This window comes from Anser cygnoides, chromosome 16 (genome assembly GCF_040182565.1).
Source record: "Anser cygnoides isolate HZ-2024a breed goose chromosome 16, Taihu_goose_T2T_genome, whole genome shotgun sequence".
Classification (NCBI taxonomy): Eukaryota; Metazoa; Chordata; class Aves; order Anseriformes; family Anatidae; genus Anser; species Anser cygnoides.
Window position 1 is genome coordinate 14,762,975 of NC_089888.1, and position 14,851 is coordinate 14,777,825.

General features: G+C 40.8%; 1 protein-coding gene and 1 long non-coding RNA gene across 3 annotated transcripts in view; both read left to right on the plus strand.

The window, feature by feature from the left end:
* The window catches only part of MMP24 (matrix metallopeptidase 24), a 51,232-nt gene that overhangs the window by 16,276 nt on the left and 20,105 nt on the right, over positions 1-14,851 (plus strand). For both annotated transcript variants that reach the window (XM_048046429.2, XM_013195893.3), the window contains exon 5: positions 11,513-11,674. In XM_048046429.2, the coding sequence (XP_047902386.1) occupies positions 11,513-11,674 (162 nt within the window). The remainder of the gene's footprint in view (positions 1-11,512; positions 11,675-14,851) is intronic.
* LOC136786508 (uncharacterized) lies at positions 1,938-9,923 on the plus strand. The gene is made up of 2 exons (XR_010825375.1): positions 1,938-3,239; positions 6,411-9,923. It is a non-coding gene; the product is annotated as an uncharacterized lncRNA (long non-coding RNA).

The following is a 14,851-nucleotide window of genomic DNA, read 5'->3' on the forward strand; positions in this document are numbered from 1 at the left end:
AATGCGAGAATGTAAAAGGTTGCTGTAAGCATTCACCGGATTAATGGTATAAATATATTGGATGTAAGTTAGGATATAAGTTTGCCTAGTATTAAGTGATATGTACAAATAGGTTTGGCTATTTTTTTTCCTAACCTGGTCAGGTAGTTCTTTATTATAAAAGGCATCACTTTGGAAACATCGCCTACTAAACAATCCTTATTGTATTTGATGTCTTCAGTTAAAATAGTAATGTTTTAGGTGGAGAAAGGGGACTAGGAGGAATGAAGAGTATCCAGTTCTTGGTTTTTGTTTTGATTTGCATTGTTATTCACTTTTCTAGGACGACTGTACTGTCTGCTTGCAGCCCAGTTACCTGAATTGTACAGGTACAGTGCATGCTTGCTGAAAAAGAAAATATAGCTTCCGTTAACCCCTGCCCCTTCACCCAGCATAATGCCACAACTTGGTACAATCATTTATCCTTAATTTATTCTGAAATTTAATCCTGTTTCCTCTATGTTTTGCCTTGCTTTCTGTCTATTTCTTTTTCATTTTACTACTATTTTAATATCTGTTTTCTGGGGCAATGCTGAGGACAGCAAAGAAAATCTACAGAGTATCAATGAGCTACGTGACAGCATATGTACTCACAATACAGTACACCCATAATGTTGCTTTTTGGCTGTTAAATACTTTTAAATTTTTCTTTCTCTGATTTCTCAGGTAAAGAACATCTCCACATCTAGAGAATTTTGTTCTAATAAATGGCATTTTGAATCCATCATTATTTTTAGGCTTCTGACATTGTTGTTGAAAGTAAGCATCAGAATTTTTCAGAGCAAAATTAAGAGCTTTGATACTACTCACCTATCCTCTGTTGCAGAAGACCTGTTATCTGAAAGACTTGAAAATAGATGTTGGAAATTTTGGGGTGTAAAATTGCATTAAAATTTAAACTTACTCTATCAGACTTTTCTGTAGTAGTTCACTGCACCAGATCATGCTGTTGGTCAGTACTTTTCTTCATTGAAGAAAATCAGTTCAGTATTTAGTCTCTAAAACATACCTACTTAATGTTGGTTTCATCCTGTAACTTCTCAGAGAGATCTGTTCCCGTAAGTCAGAGTTCTCTAAAATCATATTTTAATGTTGAACTGAATTTGAGCAAGCATGTAGATGCATGGTTTCAAAACAGCCATCCATGGTAAAAAGACATTAAATTGGCTTGCTTAAGTAAGCAAGAGTTTGAGATTACATCCCTGTCGTGTCAAACCACCAAAACATAGAAGGCCTTAAATAAAGGACCTGAAAAGTATATTTTTTTAAAGTTAATTCCACCAGAGAAGCTGGTCAGTCATCGCAGCCACTCATATGGAACAAATGTTCCATTTAGTGTGTGAATTACAAACGTAAAGTGAAGAGAGAAAGCCCACCAACACACATGGAAGACTTCTGTCTACAGATTCTTCTTCGTACTGGACAGCATCTCTGTAAGTAGTGCTTTCTTTTGTGTTATATGCTGTCATTTATACAAATATAGAAGTGGCGTTATGGTAGTGCTGTGCTAGTGCGGTCTGGATTTTGAAGCTTTGCTATGTTGACAGTGATAGTTGTTGATCACAGCTAAAATTCTTGAATACGGATCACCTGCAAATTCTACTTTCAAAGCAAAGTACTTTTAAATATACCTTATGTTCACAGTGTTCTGTGAAAAGAAAATTAGTATCCGTTGCTTTTGTCAATAGTTGTTGGATAATAGAGTATAAATATAGCTCTGTAGGTATTTGGAATCCTATTGATTTCTTTATAACAAAAGTAAAATATTTTACTTCATTCCACAGAGAATCAGATACTCTGAGATTTGTAGGAAGGAGCCAGTAGGGATCAGAATGATGTCATTCCCATAAAAAGAACAAAAAAAATAAAAGAGGCAGAACATGAGAATCAAGGTGAGATAAAATCTTTGTGTCTTCTGACCCAGTGAAAACAGATGATGTGAAGAAAGCCAAAACACAGCAGTATCTCTAATAAACTTCCTGCATTCCACTGAATGAGGAGATAAATAAAATAATATGCCAGATGTTAACTGGTAATATCAGACAGCTGACACAAGCAGGTCCAGGAGGTTCTTAAAGCACTTTGATGATAACTTCCTGGTGCAGGTTCTAAAGGAGACAACTAGGGAAGGTGCCCTCATAGATCTGTCTCTTGAGAACAGAGAGGGGGTTGTGGCAATTGGTGGCTGTCTTAGTCATTGTAACCATGAAGCGGATGAGTTTAAAATTTTTGGTGACAGAAGGAAAACTGCCACCAAAACTTCAACCCTGGATATGGGGAGAGCAGACTTCAGGCTGCTCAGGAAACTAGTTAGTAAGGTCCCTTGGGAAACTGCGTTTGAAGGCATTGGTGTCCATCAGTGCTGGTCAGTCTTAAAGCAGTGCCTCCTAAAAGCACAGGATCAGGCAATTCCGAAATACCAGAAGTCAAGCAGGCGGGGCAGAAGGCCTGTTTGTCTGACCAGGGATCTTCTTCTGGAGCGTAGGCACATAAAGAAAGTGTATGGCTGTTAGAAGCAGGGTCAGGCAACATGGAAGGACTACAGGGACATTGTTCGCCTTTGTAGGGAGAAAATTTGTGTGGCCAAAGCCCAATTAGAGTTGAAGCTGGCCAGGTCTGTGGGAGACAGTAAAAAGGGCTTTTTTTTAAATATGTGAACAAAAAAAGGAAGAACAGAGAAAACATAGGTCCACTACTTGATGGGGATGGTCACCTTACAAATAAGGACATAGGCAAAGCAGAGACATTTAATGCCTTCTTTGCTTCTGTCTTCAGTGCCAATGATGGGCTTCGGGACTCAGGGTGTCCTGAGCTGGAGGACTGTGATGGTGGGAATGATAAACTCCCAGCCAACCCTGAACATGTGCGGGATTTGCTGCTCCACCTGGATCCATACAAGTCCATGGGTCCAGATGAGATTCATCTCAGGGTGCTCAAAGAGATGGCTGACATCATCGTGGGACCTCTCTCAATTATTTTTCAACAGTCTTGGGAATCTGGAGTGGTCCCAGTTGACAGGAAGCTGGCAAATGTTGTGCCAATTTTCAAGAAGGGCAAGAAAGAAGACCCTGGTAACTACAGGCCTGTCAGTCTCACGTCAGTGCCTGGTAAAATTATGGAGAAGATTATCCTGAGTGTTACTGAAATGCACCTGGGGGACAGTGCAGTCATTGGTCCCAGCCAACATGGGTTCATGAGGGGTAGGTCCTGCCTAACAAATTTGATTTCCTTTTATGATAAGATCACCCATCTTGTTGATCAAGGGAAGCCAGTTGATGTGATCTTTTTGGATTTCAGTAAAGCTTTTGATACAGTTTCCCATAGGATCCTACTGGACAAAATGTCCAGCATACAGCTAGGTAAAAACATCATGTGATGGGTGAGCAATTGGCTGACGGATAGGGCTCAGAGGGTTATGGTAAATGGGGTTACATCAGCCTGGCAGCCAGTCACCAGTGGGGTTCCCCAGGGCTCCATTTTACGGCCAGTTCTTTTCAGTGTTTTCATAAACAATTTGGATGTAGGACTGGAGTAAATGGATGTAGGACTTTGAGGAAATTTGATGGGAGGACTAAACTGGGAGGAGTTGTTGACTCTGAGGATGGAAAGGCCTTGTAGAGAGATCTGGACAGACTGGAGAGCTGGGTGATCACCAACCGTATAAAGTTTAACAAGAGCAAGTGACGGGTTCTGCACTTGGGAAGGGGCAACCCTGGCTGTACGTACAGACTGGGCGACGAGACGCTGGAGAGCAGCCCCGCAGAGAGGGATCTGGGGGTTGTGGTTGACAGCAAGTTGAATATGAGCCAGCAGTGTGCCCTGGCAGCCAGGAGGGCCAACCGTATCCTGGGGTGCATCAAGCACAGCATTGCTGGGTGGTCGAGGGAAGTGATTGTCCTGCTCTACTCTGTGCTGGTGCGGCCTCACCTCGAGTACTGTGTGGATATTTGGGCACCACAGTACAAAAAGGGATGTGAAACTGTTGGAGAGTGTCCAGAGAAGGGCTATAAAGATGGTGAAGGGCCTAGAGGGGAAGACATACGAGGACCAGCTGAGGTTACTTGGCGTGTTCGGCCTGGAAAAGAGGAGACTGAGGGGAGACCTCATCGCAGGCTACAGCTTCCTCATGGGGGGGAGTGGAGGGGCATGTGCTGATCTGTTTTCTGTGGTGACCTGTGATAGGACCTGAGGGAATGGAGTCAAGCTGTGACAGGGGAGGTTCAGCTTGGATATCAGGAAAAGGTTCTTCGCCAAGAGGGTGGTTGTGCACTGGGACAGGCTCCCCAGGGACATAGTCATGGCACCAAGGGTGTCAGAGTTTAAGAAGTGTTTGGACTATGCTCTTAGTCATATGGTCTGAATTTTTGGCTAGACATGTGTCTACCCTTTTGGGTCCCTTCCAACTCAGGATATTCTATGAATAGGCATTCAGGGAGAGAATAAAGGAAAAAGAGGCGACTTGAAAAAAAATCTAGTTGCAGTCAGAGGTGGATTTCATCAGCATTGAAGTGACACCTGATACTCCAGATCTTGACATCACAACCAAGCAGCAAAGTTGGCAGTTCTTTTTTTTTTTTTTAAACATTTCTCTTCCTCCTGTTTCTGAAGAAGAGCACAAGATTTCAAAGACAGTTGAACCAGTATAGCCTTCTCCACCAAAATCTACCGAAAATACCACTTTGAGGGGGAATGTCTCTTGCAACCCAGTTGTTTTATTTCTCAGTCCCACTCAGTCTTTACAGCTCCATCATGAACCTTCTGTGCCAGGGGAGGACAAAGACAATAAGAGGTTTCATGTCCTAAGTAGAGAAACATCTTCTTTGTGGCAAAGAGCTCCTTTCATAACTCCCAGAACAGCATCGGCAGCAGGAGTTAAAATCATTTCAGGATGGGCTGGTTGGCAATAAGAATCCCAAGTAGTGTAGGCTGGTTTGTATCTATACTGCCTATGCCAGGTCTGTTTGGAGCACACTGGGCCAGCCTTCTGACTATTTCAGAGTTCTCGTTGTTCCCCAGCTGCATTAACTGTCTCTAGATCTTACCGTTTGCAGTAAGGTAGACTTCGCATCCCTTGGACTTCCACTTTCTATCTTCATCAGCCACAACTGTGTAAACAATATAGCTTGACTCTTTTGTTTTATTATTTTACACATACTTAGCTTTTAGTATTTCCTTTTTCCTTGAAAAATGGAAAAATAAATAAAGCTCTGTTACTCATTACAATTTTTTCATTTTTTTTAAATAAAAGCAGCATAGCATCTTCTCAGTACTGATGGAGTGAAAGTTCTATGTACGTTTTCTGTGTTCTTATGAGTAATGAGTATTTTCCTTTTCTTTACCATATGTTCTACCAGATTAGCCAATGCTATGCTAATAAAATTTCTATAAAATGGAATAGGTCTTTTTTAAAAAAAAAAAAAAAAAAAAAGGTAAAAACCTGAAAGTTTTGTGTTCCATACCATTTACAAATTCTGAGTGAAAAAGATAAAATGTCTACTGCTGACTGACTTCTAATGAGTAACAGAGGTCATTTGTGTTCAGAGTAGACAAAAAATCCTTTCTCATGAGTTACAAAGATGTGGGGGCCGGGAAAGAATTAATTTACAGATCTGTATGATACAAAAGGCAAATATGGGCTTTCACTTTGGGGTCAATCATTTTTCAGTAACAGTTTATTTAATTATAAGCTATGCATAAATCTGCACTTGTGGAAGATATGGGAAGAATTTTTTTAAGCAGAACATTCTTTCTTCTTCCCATGTCTGTCTACTGAGCCAGCTGAAAGCAGTTACTGCTTCCCCTCTCCCTGGGTGTCCACTCTTGCCTTCATATCCTTTGGTCAGTTACGGTGTTACCACTCCAGAAAAATATTTTATATTTTTCCTGTGAATTTCTACAGGAGAGTGTTCTCATCTGTACTAAGTCAGATAAAGCACAGCTTGCAGCATTAATTAGGTCTGTAACACCACTAACAAACATAGTTTGCACACTCCCTTTTGGAGCCAATAAGGCAAACTGCCTCTCTTTTGTGCTGATTTTTGTGCTGAGAGCATCTCAGATCTTGTATGAGTTAATACTGCAGTTGCTCAATGTGTTTACACTGCAGACAAGAAAAGTTAAGAGTCAAATTGTCCTTATTATAGGGGACATCTCTTTTAGCAATCTGAATTAGTTAAGTTTGTTAGATAACTGTTGTGCAATTTCTTTCAAGATTGTATATCACTCTCTATTCTTTCTCCAATGAAGCTGTCTTAAAAGTTTTCATTAAATCCCTAAGATGTATCATATTCATTGCTAAATTTACAACTGTAACAGTTTATTAATAAAATGAAGCTTATTTTTCTTTTTAAAGTGTATTTTTTCCTTTCCAGATTGAAGAGCTGTTTTTCACATCCCTCGCCTGATACAATCAAATGGTAGAGCAATATCATCACTTCTTCAGGGTCTTTATGTGCAAGACTGAAAGCTTTTCTCGAGCAGAGCATGTTGTGGAGGTGAATGGAGGAGCACAAGACAAATTGCATGTTCTTCTGTTTGACAGTTCAGACCTAACAGCTCAGGTCTGTAGATGAAAGTACCAAAGCATAGCTCAGAGTAGCCCTAAAGCTTCTTTAAGTTGTGCTTGGAAAACAGTTGTTGGACTTGATATGTGTTTTAAAAGCATGTTAAGTTAATGCCATCTTTTCTGTAATTATGGTATGCATGGTATTGTCACAACCAATGATTTGACTTCTTCAGTATTGTTTCTACTTTAATAAAATCCCAAAATATAACCTTCGTATGTCTATTAATTGTCTGAGTAAACTGCAAAAAGTAGATCAGGGTTAGCATGATGATGCAGTTGATAAAATATAAAACTGACAAGATAAAGATCAGAGATACACAGTTGCTCTGGTATTCCTAACCAGATGTACAGTATTATTAAATAGTACTGCTGCTGTCTTACAAGCTCTGGATTTACACTTCATTGTGCTAGGTGCTCTACAGAGTCTACCTATGCTCATTACAGCTATATGTACAGCTATCATGTTCAGTGGTAAATACTGATAGTAATATAACTATTTGCATAATAGTAGCCCTGGGAACTGTTATTGTAAACTGATAGGCATTTAAATAAATGGTTTTTGCTGACCTACAGAACTTGAACACCCTAATATGCAATGCATTTCTTAGGCAAATGTTTTTATATGAATGTTGGTAGTTAAAATGAATAAAACTATAAAAGAAGGCACGTGCTAGCAGTTTAATGAAGACCTTTCCCAGGATGTCTCTTACCTGATTTAATAGCCATTTCTCCAGCTGAAGATGCAAATAAAAGAAGCATGAGTGGTGGAGTACATGTCTAGAAGGAAGATCATTCATAAATCATTCACAAATCTGTTTGTGTCTGTAGTGTTTTTTGTGTTGTTGCAATAAAACCATGGGTTTCTTATCTCTTTAGGAAAGGGCGGTATCTTATAAACAACTGGAGATTGCTTAACCAGAGAACTGGTTTTGATATGTGTCTATATTGCAATTTATCTTAAATCAGTCAGTTAAGAGGGGGTTATTCTGAACATATATTTAGATATCTTCTAGTTATGAAAATTCAACTTAAATTTATTTCTAAAGTTGTGTGTATTCTTTTTCTGGTGTATGCATGGAGAGTAATAGAATTGTTAAACCAAATGTATAATACTCAATTTCTTAACCTCTTTTGGCATGATGATAATGAGCAATGCTTTTATATTGTTGCAGGTGGGCGGTGAGATATAACTTTATCTGGTGATAGCATGGTTTTTGTAAGGAACACGCACCAACTTTAAAGCTACTTTAACTGTGTTTATTTATGTTTTAGCCTAGCAAATCAAGCTATTTCACTCAGTGAGCCAACTTACAAAACTGCCCCCAGTCTTGGGGGTTTATCCTCTATCTGGTAATTTTTAGTGAACTTTGGGATGCCTCCTGAGAATCAGGAAGGAGACACTTCAGGCAGGTCTCTGACCAAGCAGATTTTATGGTACAAGTTAGCAAAAAGTTTTATTTCTCTGGAAAGCTCTCACTGCAAATAAAAATTAAGGGTAGCCAGTTCCTTCTTCACCCTGCTTTATGACACAGGTGGCTGGTGTATACTGAATACAAGTTTAGTTTGTTCTTGTTGGTTTGGGGAGACAGGGACTGAACAGGAAATTAAGGAGCTTTATCTGATTGCCTGATCTTTCTGTATGACCAGAAGAGTATCAAGCTAGACTAATGGTCCTCCGTCCTGAGTTTTGCTCCAAAAAGATGGACATTAATAAAAGAGTACTATTCAGACAAAAGCTGTGCAGAACATAGCCAGAGACCTTACTGTGTATTCAAGAACTGACAGAAACAATCTGAGAGGTCCAGGCTTCTTTGAAGGCTGCTGCAGATCAGCTAAATTTCCACACAGTAATGGGTAACAGTGCACAACGAGACATTGCAAGTCCAACCTAAGGGTGGAGATAGGACCACCATCAGGCAACAATTTCAAAACTTGATGCTTTCTTTTTAAAGTAGATCATAGCCCACCTTTTGAAAAGGAAAATGAGCAATATGTTCTCTTTCATGATGTGAAATTCCCTACCTTTTACAATGATAAAGAGGACTTCTGCAAGTTTGCAGATGATGTACAGTTTTGAGGGGTGGTTGATACACCAAATGGTGATGCTGTCATTCAGAAGAACCTCAACAGGCTGGAGAAATAGGCTGGCCAGAGCTTCATGAAATTTTCCTCAAAGAGGAAAGCAAAGTTCTGCACCCAGGGAGGAATAACCCCAGGTACCCCATACATGTATGAGAAAGTAGCTTTGCAGAGAAGGGTGTGGGGGTCGTGGTGGACACCAAGTTGAACATGAGTCAGCACTGTGCCCCTGCAGCACAGGCCAACAGCATCCAGGGCTCCATTAGGAAAAACATTGCCAGCAAGTCAAGGAAGGTGATCCTCTCTTCTCAACAGTGGTGGAGGCGTTGTGATGCATTGTGTCCATCTGGTGTGTTGTGTCCAGTTCTGGGCTTCGCAGTACGAGAAACTCAAAATTCAAAACCCAACTGGATACAGTCCTGGACAACCTTCTTTACTTGACCCTGCTTGAGTTGGGGGGTTTGGACTAGACAATCTTCAGGGGTTCCTTCCAACCTTGACCATTCTATGAGTCTGTGCAATTCTGTTTTCCAATTGTAGAGCGGGCTGGTATTTGTTTTGGGCAGAAACGAGTAATTGAAGGCTATTAAAACTGAATTTAAATGAAGATAGTATCAGATATTATGCTCCTGATAATGCTTAGTGCAGTCTATGTAGAGGCAAGGGACTTACGCAGATTTGTATGCAGACTTACAGAGAGGTAAGTTCTAGACATGCTGTCACTACAAAGACTCTTTAGATACTTCAACAAGGGATAGAATGCCACCAGTTTGGTGAGGAGAGTGTCCAAGCACGTAGCATGGGCACAGCCCTCTTCTCATTAAAGTCAGCTCTCTGCTGAGTGGCCTTTAGTTGGAATCCCATGTGTGAATAGTTGTGGCAATGAAAATTATGTTTTCACAAGCATTTAAGTGATACAGGTAACTAAGTCCTTTTAATTGTCAATAGGACCTTGAGTCTTTTAATCACTTTTGAACATTGGGCGCATTTTCTAAGCTTGAATATTTTTGAAAACTCATGAAGAATGATCAGTCCTCCAAACTTTACTATGAAACTACTTAATGAATTTTATAACTAAGATGTTGAACATTTTATTGACTTGTTCTGCACACATCAAATTTTCCAGCTATGGATGAAAAAATACAAAAAGTAAGTCCCCATTTGGATTTCTAGAATACAGAAAGTCTGCTATTTTAAATACATATATGGCTAGATTTTAGCCCACCTATTTCTTTGGATGTTTGTATTTGAACAAATGTATTTGAACATTTATTTGAAATGTGTATTTTAACATGGCAAGTGCTTATTCCTTCCAACTCAAATGTTCTGATGATTTAACCATTTTGGTATGGTATGTATAACCAGATAAACATTATTTGCTATTTACTTTTGGTAAGATGTCTTGAGATGCTGGCAAAGTACCCTGCTCTGAAGATTTGCAGGCCCCTGATTCTATGTTATCACATTTTCTTGGATTACATGAAGCAAAAAGCATTTAAAAAGTGGAGATAGTTCTACACTAATCACTGTTCTACACTCTTGTCTGGGGAAACTGGGAAAGCTCCTGTCTCAGGGACACCTCAGCCATGAACACAAATCTGAAGATTGTTGCCTCTCTAAGATAGGTGTGGTTTGAAGATGCATGAAATGGAGATGTGCAGTTTGGAGATGCTGCAAAGCATCCACTGAGCTGCCACCACCAACCGTGTTTTCCTGTGTCTGATTGCCAATGCTCTTGGTCTGTGCCTTGCAAAAACAAACAAACAAAAAAAAAACAGAGAAGGCCAATTCAACAATTCAAGCAGGGGGAAGGGCTCAAGCATTTTATTGACAGGGAAGCTCTTCATTGTCGGCTGTGTCTTCACCACCTCACACAGACATTGCTTGTGTCACATCCCATGTCAAGATGCCCTCAGGACATCCAGGGACCACTCTAGATCAAGGAGATGGGGGGCCCAGATCCATGGGGCTGAAGAGGAGTATATGTCTGTAACAGAGAGCTTAAGGTACCCCAAATTCACCCTTCTACCAGATAGGGCTCCTCAACCCTTTCTTTTCCTGTCAGGAACATGTTCCTTCTCTTCTCCATCCTTCTCTCTCCTGCCTTTGAGATTCAGCCGAGTGTCACCAGCCTTTTCCTGTGTGGCTCTGCCAGTGCTCACCTTCTCCTGCTGACATGGCAGTGCCAGGAGTCTAGCAAAGCAAAGCACACTGAGAGAAGCCTGTGCTAGAGGAGATGGGGCTGTCCCTTGTACCACAAGTATGTGGTGGTGAGTGTTAGCTCTAGTCTTCTGTGTCCCGCCTCCTCCCTTCATCAGCCTGGCTGGTGCATTACAGATGTCCCTTAGGATTTGGTGGTCCAGATCAGATCAGAGGACAGCACGGGAGCAGCCAGAAGGGGTACCAGGTTCCCTTCCTGCCATATGCCTTTGCTATTAGCAGACTGGCAGCACTCTCACCTTTCCTGGCAGCACTGGGATAAGGAAGCCATAGTATCTGAGCTGCCTATTTTATTGGCCATTTTCTGTAAACTCTACAGAAGAGTCTACAGCCAGTACCCATACACTCCAGGCAGCTGCCTGTTTTAACTGCTCTGAAGGTGCTCCATGTGGCCATTGGTTAGGAGTCTCCCTCCCATTCTGTGATGATGACTGTTAAAGCCACACAGACTTCCAGGACGAAAGCCATCTCCACGAGTTGACACTGACACTGTGACTTGCTGTGCAGTAGGATAGAAAAGCAGTTGCTTCTTACGTGATGAGCAAGCAGGGCTTGGGATTGTGTTGAGCTATGGCTGCATACTAAACCAGCTGTGCCTTCCTTCCACAGGGAACGATCTCTTCCTGGTCGCAGTCCATGAGCTGGGACATGCACTGGGTCTGGAACACTCCAATGATCCCAGCGCTATCATGGCTCCTTTCTACCAGTACATGGAAACACACAACTTCAAACTGCCCCAGGATGACCTCCAAGGAATTCAGAAAATCTATGGTGAGCAACACTATCCACTCATCTATTTACACTGAGCCTGAGTGTAGCAAGTAGCTTACAGATGCAAACAGGCAGCACTCAAAATTTTTCCAGTCAGGATGGATTTCCTGCTGTGGCTTAATGAGACCTGTTTAAAACCCTTAATCCACAAATATCAGATGATTGTTCCAGTGGCAATATCTTTGCACAGGTCAGGATAACCAATGATCTCACTGCTGCTTCATCCCTCACTCTGTCTGTAGTATCAAGGACCAGTAAAAAGGGAACTAATGCCAATTGCTGTACCCAAGGGTTGTCTGTTAGGAACAGCCAGCACAAATAGAGGGGAAGAATGTGAAGAGCCTGGAATATCAAGGAAAGTAAAAAGTATTTATGCCACCTTTTTTTTTTCTCCATATACAGAAGGTAGGGAAAAGTAGTTTGGATCCACTCAGGGAACACTTCTTTTAGTCTCCTGCTGAAATAAAAGAACATCGTTGTACAACATGCCACAAAGTTGTGGGTCAAGGAAATGAGAGAGAAAAGAGATGGAGGGATTATGGGAAAAAGCCAAGGGGTTGGGGATGATATGGCACCATGTGATAGGATCATGGATATCAGGGTATGAGGACAGGGATTTCAGGGCGGGTTGGCTGGAAGAAACTGGGAACAGGGGGAAATGCAGGTTTGAGGAGCCTCTGTTGAGGGCAGGCTGAGCTAGAAGATGCTCGCTGTGAGGCTGTGAGGCGCTGAATCTTATGTAGTCCATGGTAGTTTGTGGACAATGCTTTGTCAAACATGCCTGATTTCTTTCCTTGAGGAAAGTACAAGTTTATCCTTACATTTACCCTATGTAGCTATGCAATATTCACAGCTGTATAACATCTGAGTAAAATACTAGCTCCCAGTACCATTAGAGCAGATATTATATGAATTAGACATAGGAAAAAGAAAAAAAAAGAAAAAGAAAACTTGTTAGATGGTTGTCAGTGGGAAATCATCACAGAAAGCTGGTGTTTCTAAGGGATTGCTGCTGGGGTCAGCAGCAGACCCAATACTAGTCAGCCTTTACATGAATAATCTGCTAATGAATTTTAAATTGCTGCTAATAGAATTTGTGCCAAGACCTGTAAGACTCTAAAGAAGTACAGAGAGACTTCAGAGATCTAAACTGTATGTCAATTTTTTTAGTCTGTTTTTTTGTTTGTTTGTTGTTTTGTTGTGGGTTTTTTTTTGGTGACTGGAATGAGATTCATTTGTCCAAACGTAGACATATGGCCATGTGTCTGTCTGGACTAGTTTCCCTGACTCCTGTCTAGGCAGTGGGAAAAAACAAGCATTTGTATGAGTGCAGCTCATCCTCTCTGTAAGGCAGATATTCAAGTAAAATCCAACATTTAAAATAAGATGGCTTGAAGTACACCCAGGGGGAGCTGGCTCTTTCCATTGGTGCAACTGAAGATTTCTCTTCAATGTTCATTAACAGGATGAGGTTGTATGGCAATTGTCGAGTGGTGTCATTTAATTATGCATACTTACACACACTAGGTACACAGATATTCTGGATGACAGAGACTCTGCATGGGTTTGAAATAAAGTGCTGGGGTAGCAGGCATTAAAGCTTCATTAAATATTATACCTAAGCTTTCATTTCTGAAAGCTGCTATAATGTCACTACGCTGTTTCTATTTTGAAATACTGATTTACTTCCTGTGAATTAGAAAGGGGGAAAAAAAACTTAATATCTGACAATGAAAGTGCAATCAAGAAAATATGACTGGTTTCTCTATTTTCAGATACCTTTTTGGAAAGGAAACAGATGAGGAATTGACAGCCGTATTTCTTCCACATTTGTGGTTCAAGCCAATATCAGTACAGCTCAGGCAGGGCCCCAGTGCCCAGGGCTGGGCTGCAATGGGGGTCCTGAACCCATGGATGGGGTGGGCCTGGAGATCATGGATGAGGCTGGTCAAGGCCAGTAAGGCCTATTAGTGTCCTTTGGGGGCCGACAGTTTGTGAGAGCACTGCATGGCCTCTTGTGCATAGCTGTAATGGAGCAAAGAGCTCAGCACTGTACTCCCCATGGCTTAACGCCACCACTAGACTTCAAATTAGTTTTCACTTACCTAGTGACTTTAAACCTTAGCCAACAACTAAGTTTAAGATTCTCCTTATGCAATATAATATGCTTAAAATTCAAACTCATGTTGAAAAAAACACTATGAATGAATTACTATCTGGTGCAAGTAGTAATCAGGAATGAGTTTGTTGACTATCATGAAATCATGAAAGGCTTATCTCTGAGGTCTGTGAACTGAAGTGCATTGGGGTTGGTGTTGCTAGTTGTAGAGATACCCAGCCCTGCAGGGAGAAGAAGGAGCAGCTTCTGCTTTAGGATCTTTGCTTCTCCAGCAAGAGATTTCATCCCTTAGCACAGAGTTCTGGTCTGGAAACTACAGATTAGTTTAAGTCTAGGTCTTACTCTTATGGGTCACAAAGAAAAGATGGAAGATGCAGGTTTATGTTTCTCCCTGGAACAGGAGATATGAGAACAAATCCTTTCATCGGAGTGCCTTAGAACTGAGAAGGGCCTGCTGAAATATCTTTCTTTGTAGCTTTAGCAGGAACATTCAACTAATGTGCTTTATTTCCACAATGCCAATCTGCCTCATCTTGCCTTGAGGATGCCAAAAGCTTGCCTATCAAGCACCTATCCAAAAAACAAAATGTCCTGCTTTGACACTTGACAATGTGATGCTTTGACATTTTCTACAGAGCAGCAGCATGTGCTCAATACATATTATGTAGGAGCATGCTATGCAAAAGTCATAAGTCATAAGTCAAAATTCAATATCATAGAGCTAATGCATTGCATGTAGCATCCTTTTTTTAAAACATAAATTCAACTAAAATCTCCCAATTTGTCATTCTACTGAATTTGCTAGAACAAAGAACAAGGCTCTACTGAAATTTAAGTTCACTTTGTCTTCTTTTGACAATGATGCACTTCAAATGTGTTTTTATGTTGTATCTCTATTTTCTATCCATTAGAAAAGTATTATGTCTAAGTCTCTCATACAATGATCTGTTGCATGATTAAGTTATTTTCTGATGGATTTATTTCAAAACTCACCTGGAGAGACAGCAGGTGATAGGAAATCTGATTTGTGCTTTGCTCTGGTTGGTATAAGGTCAATG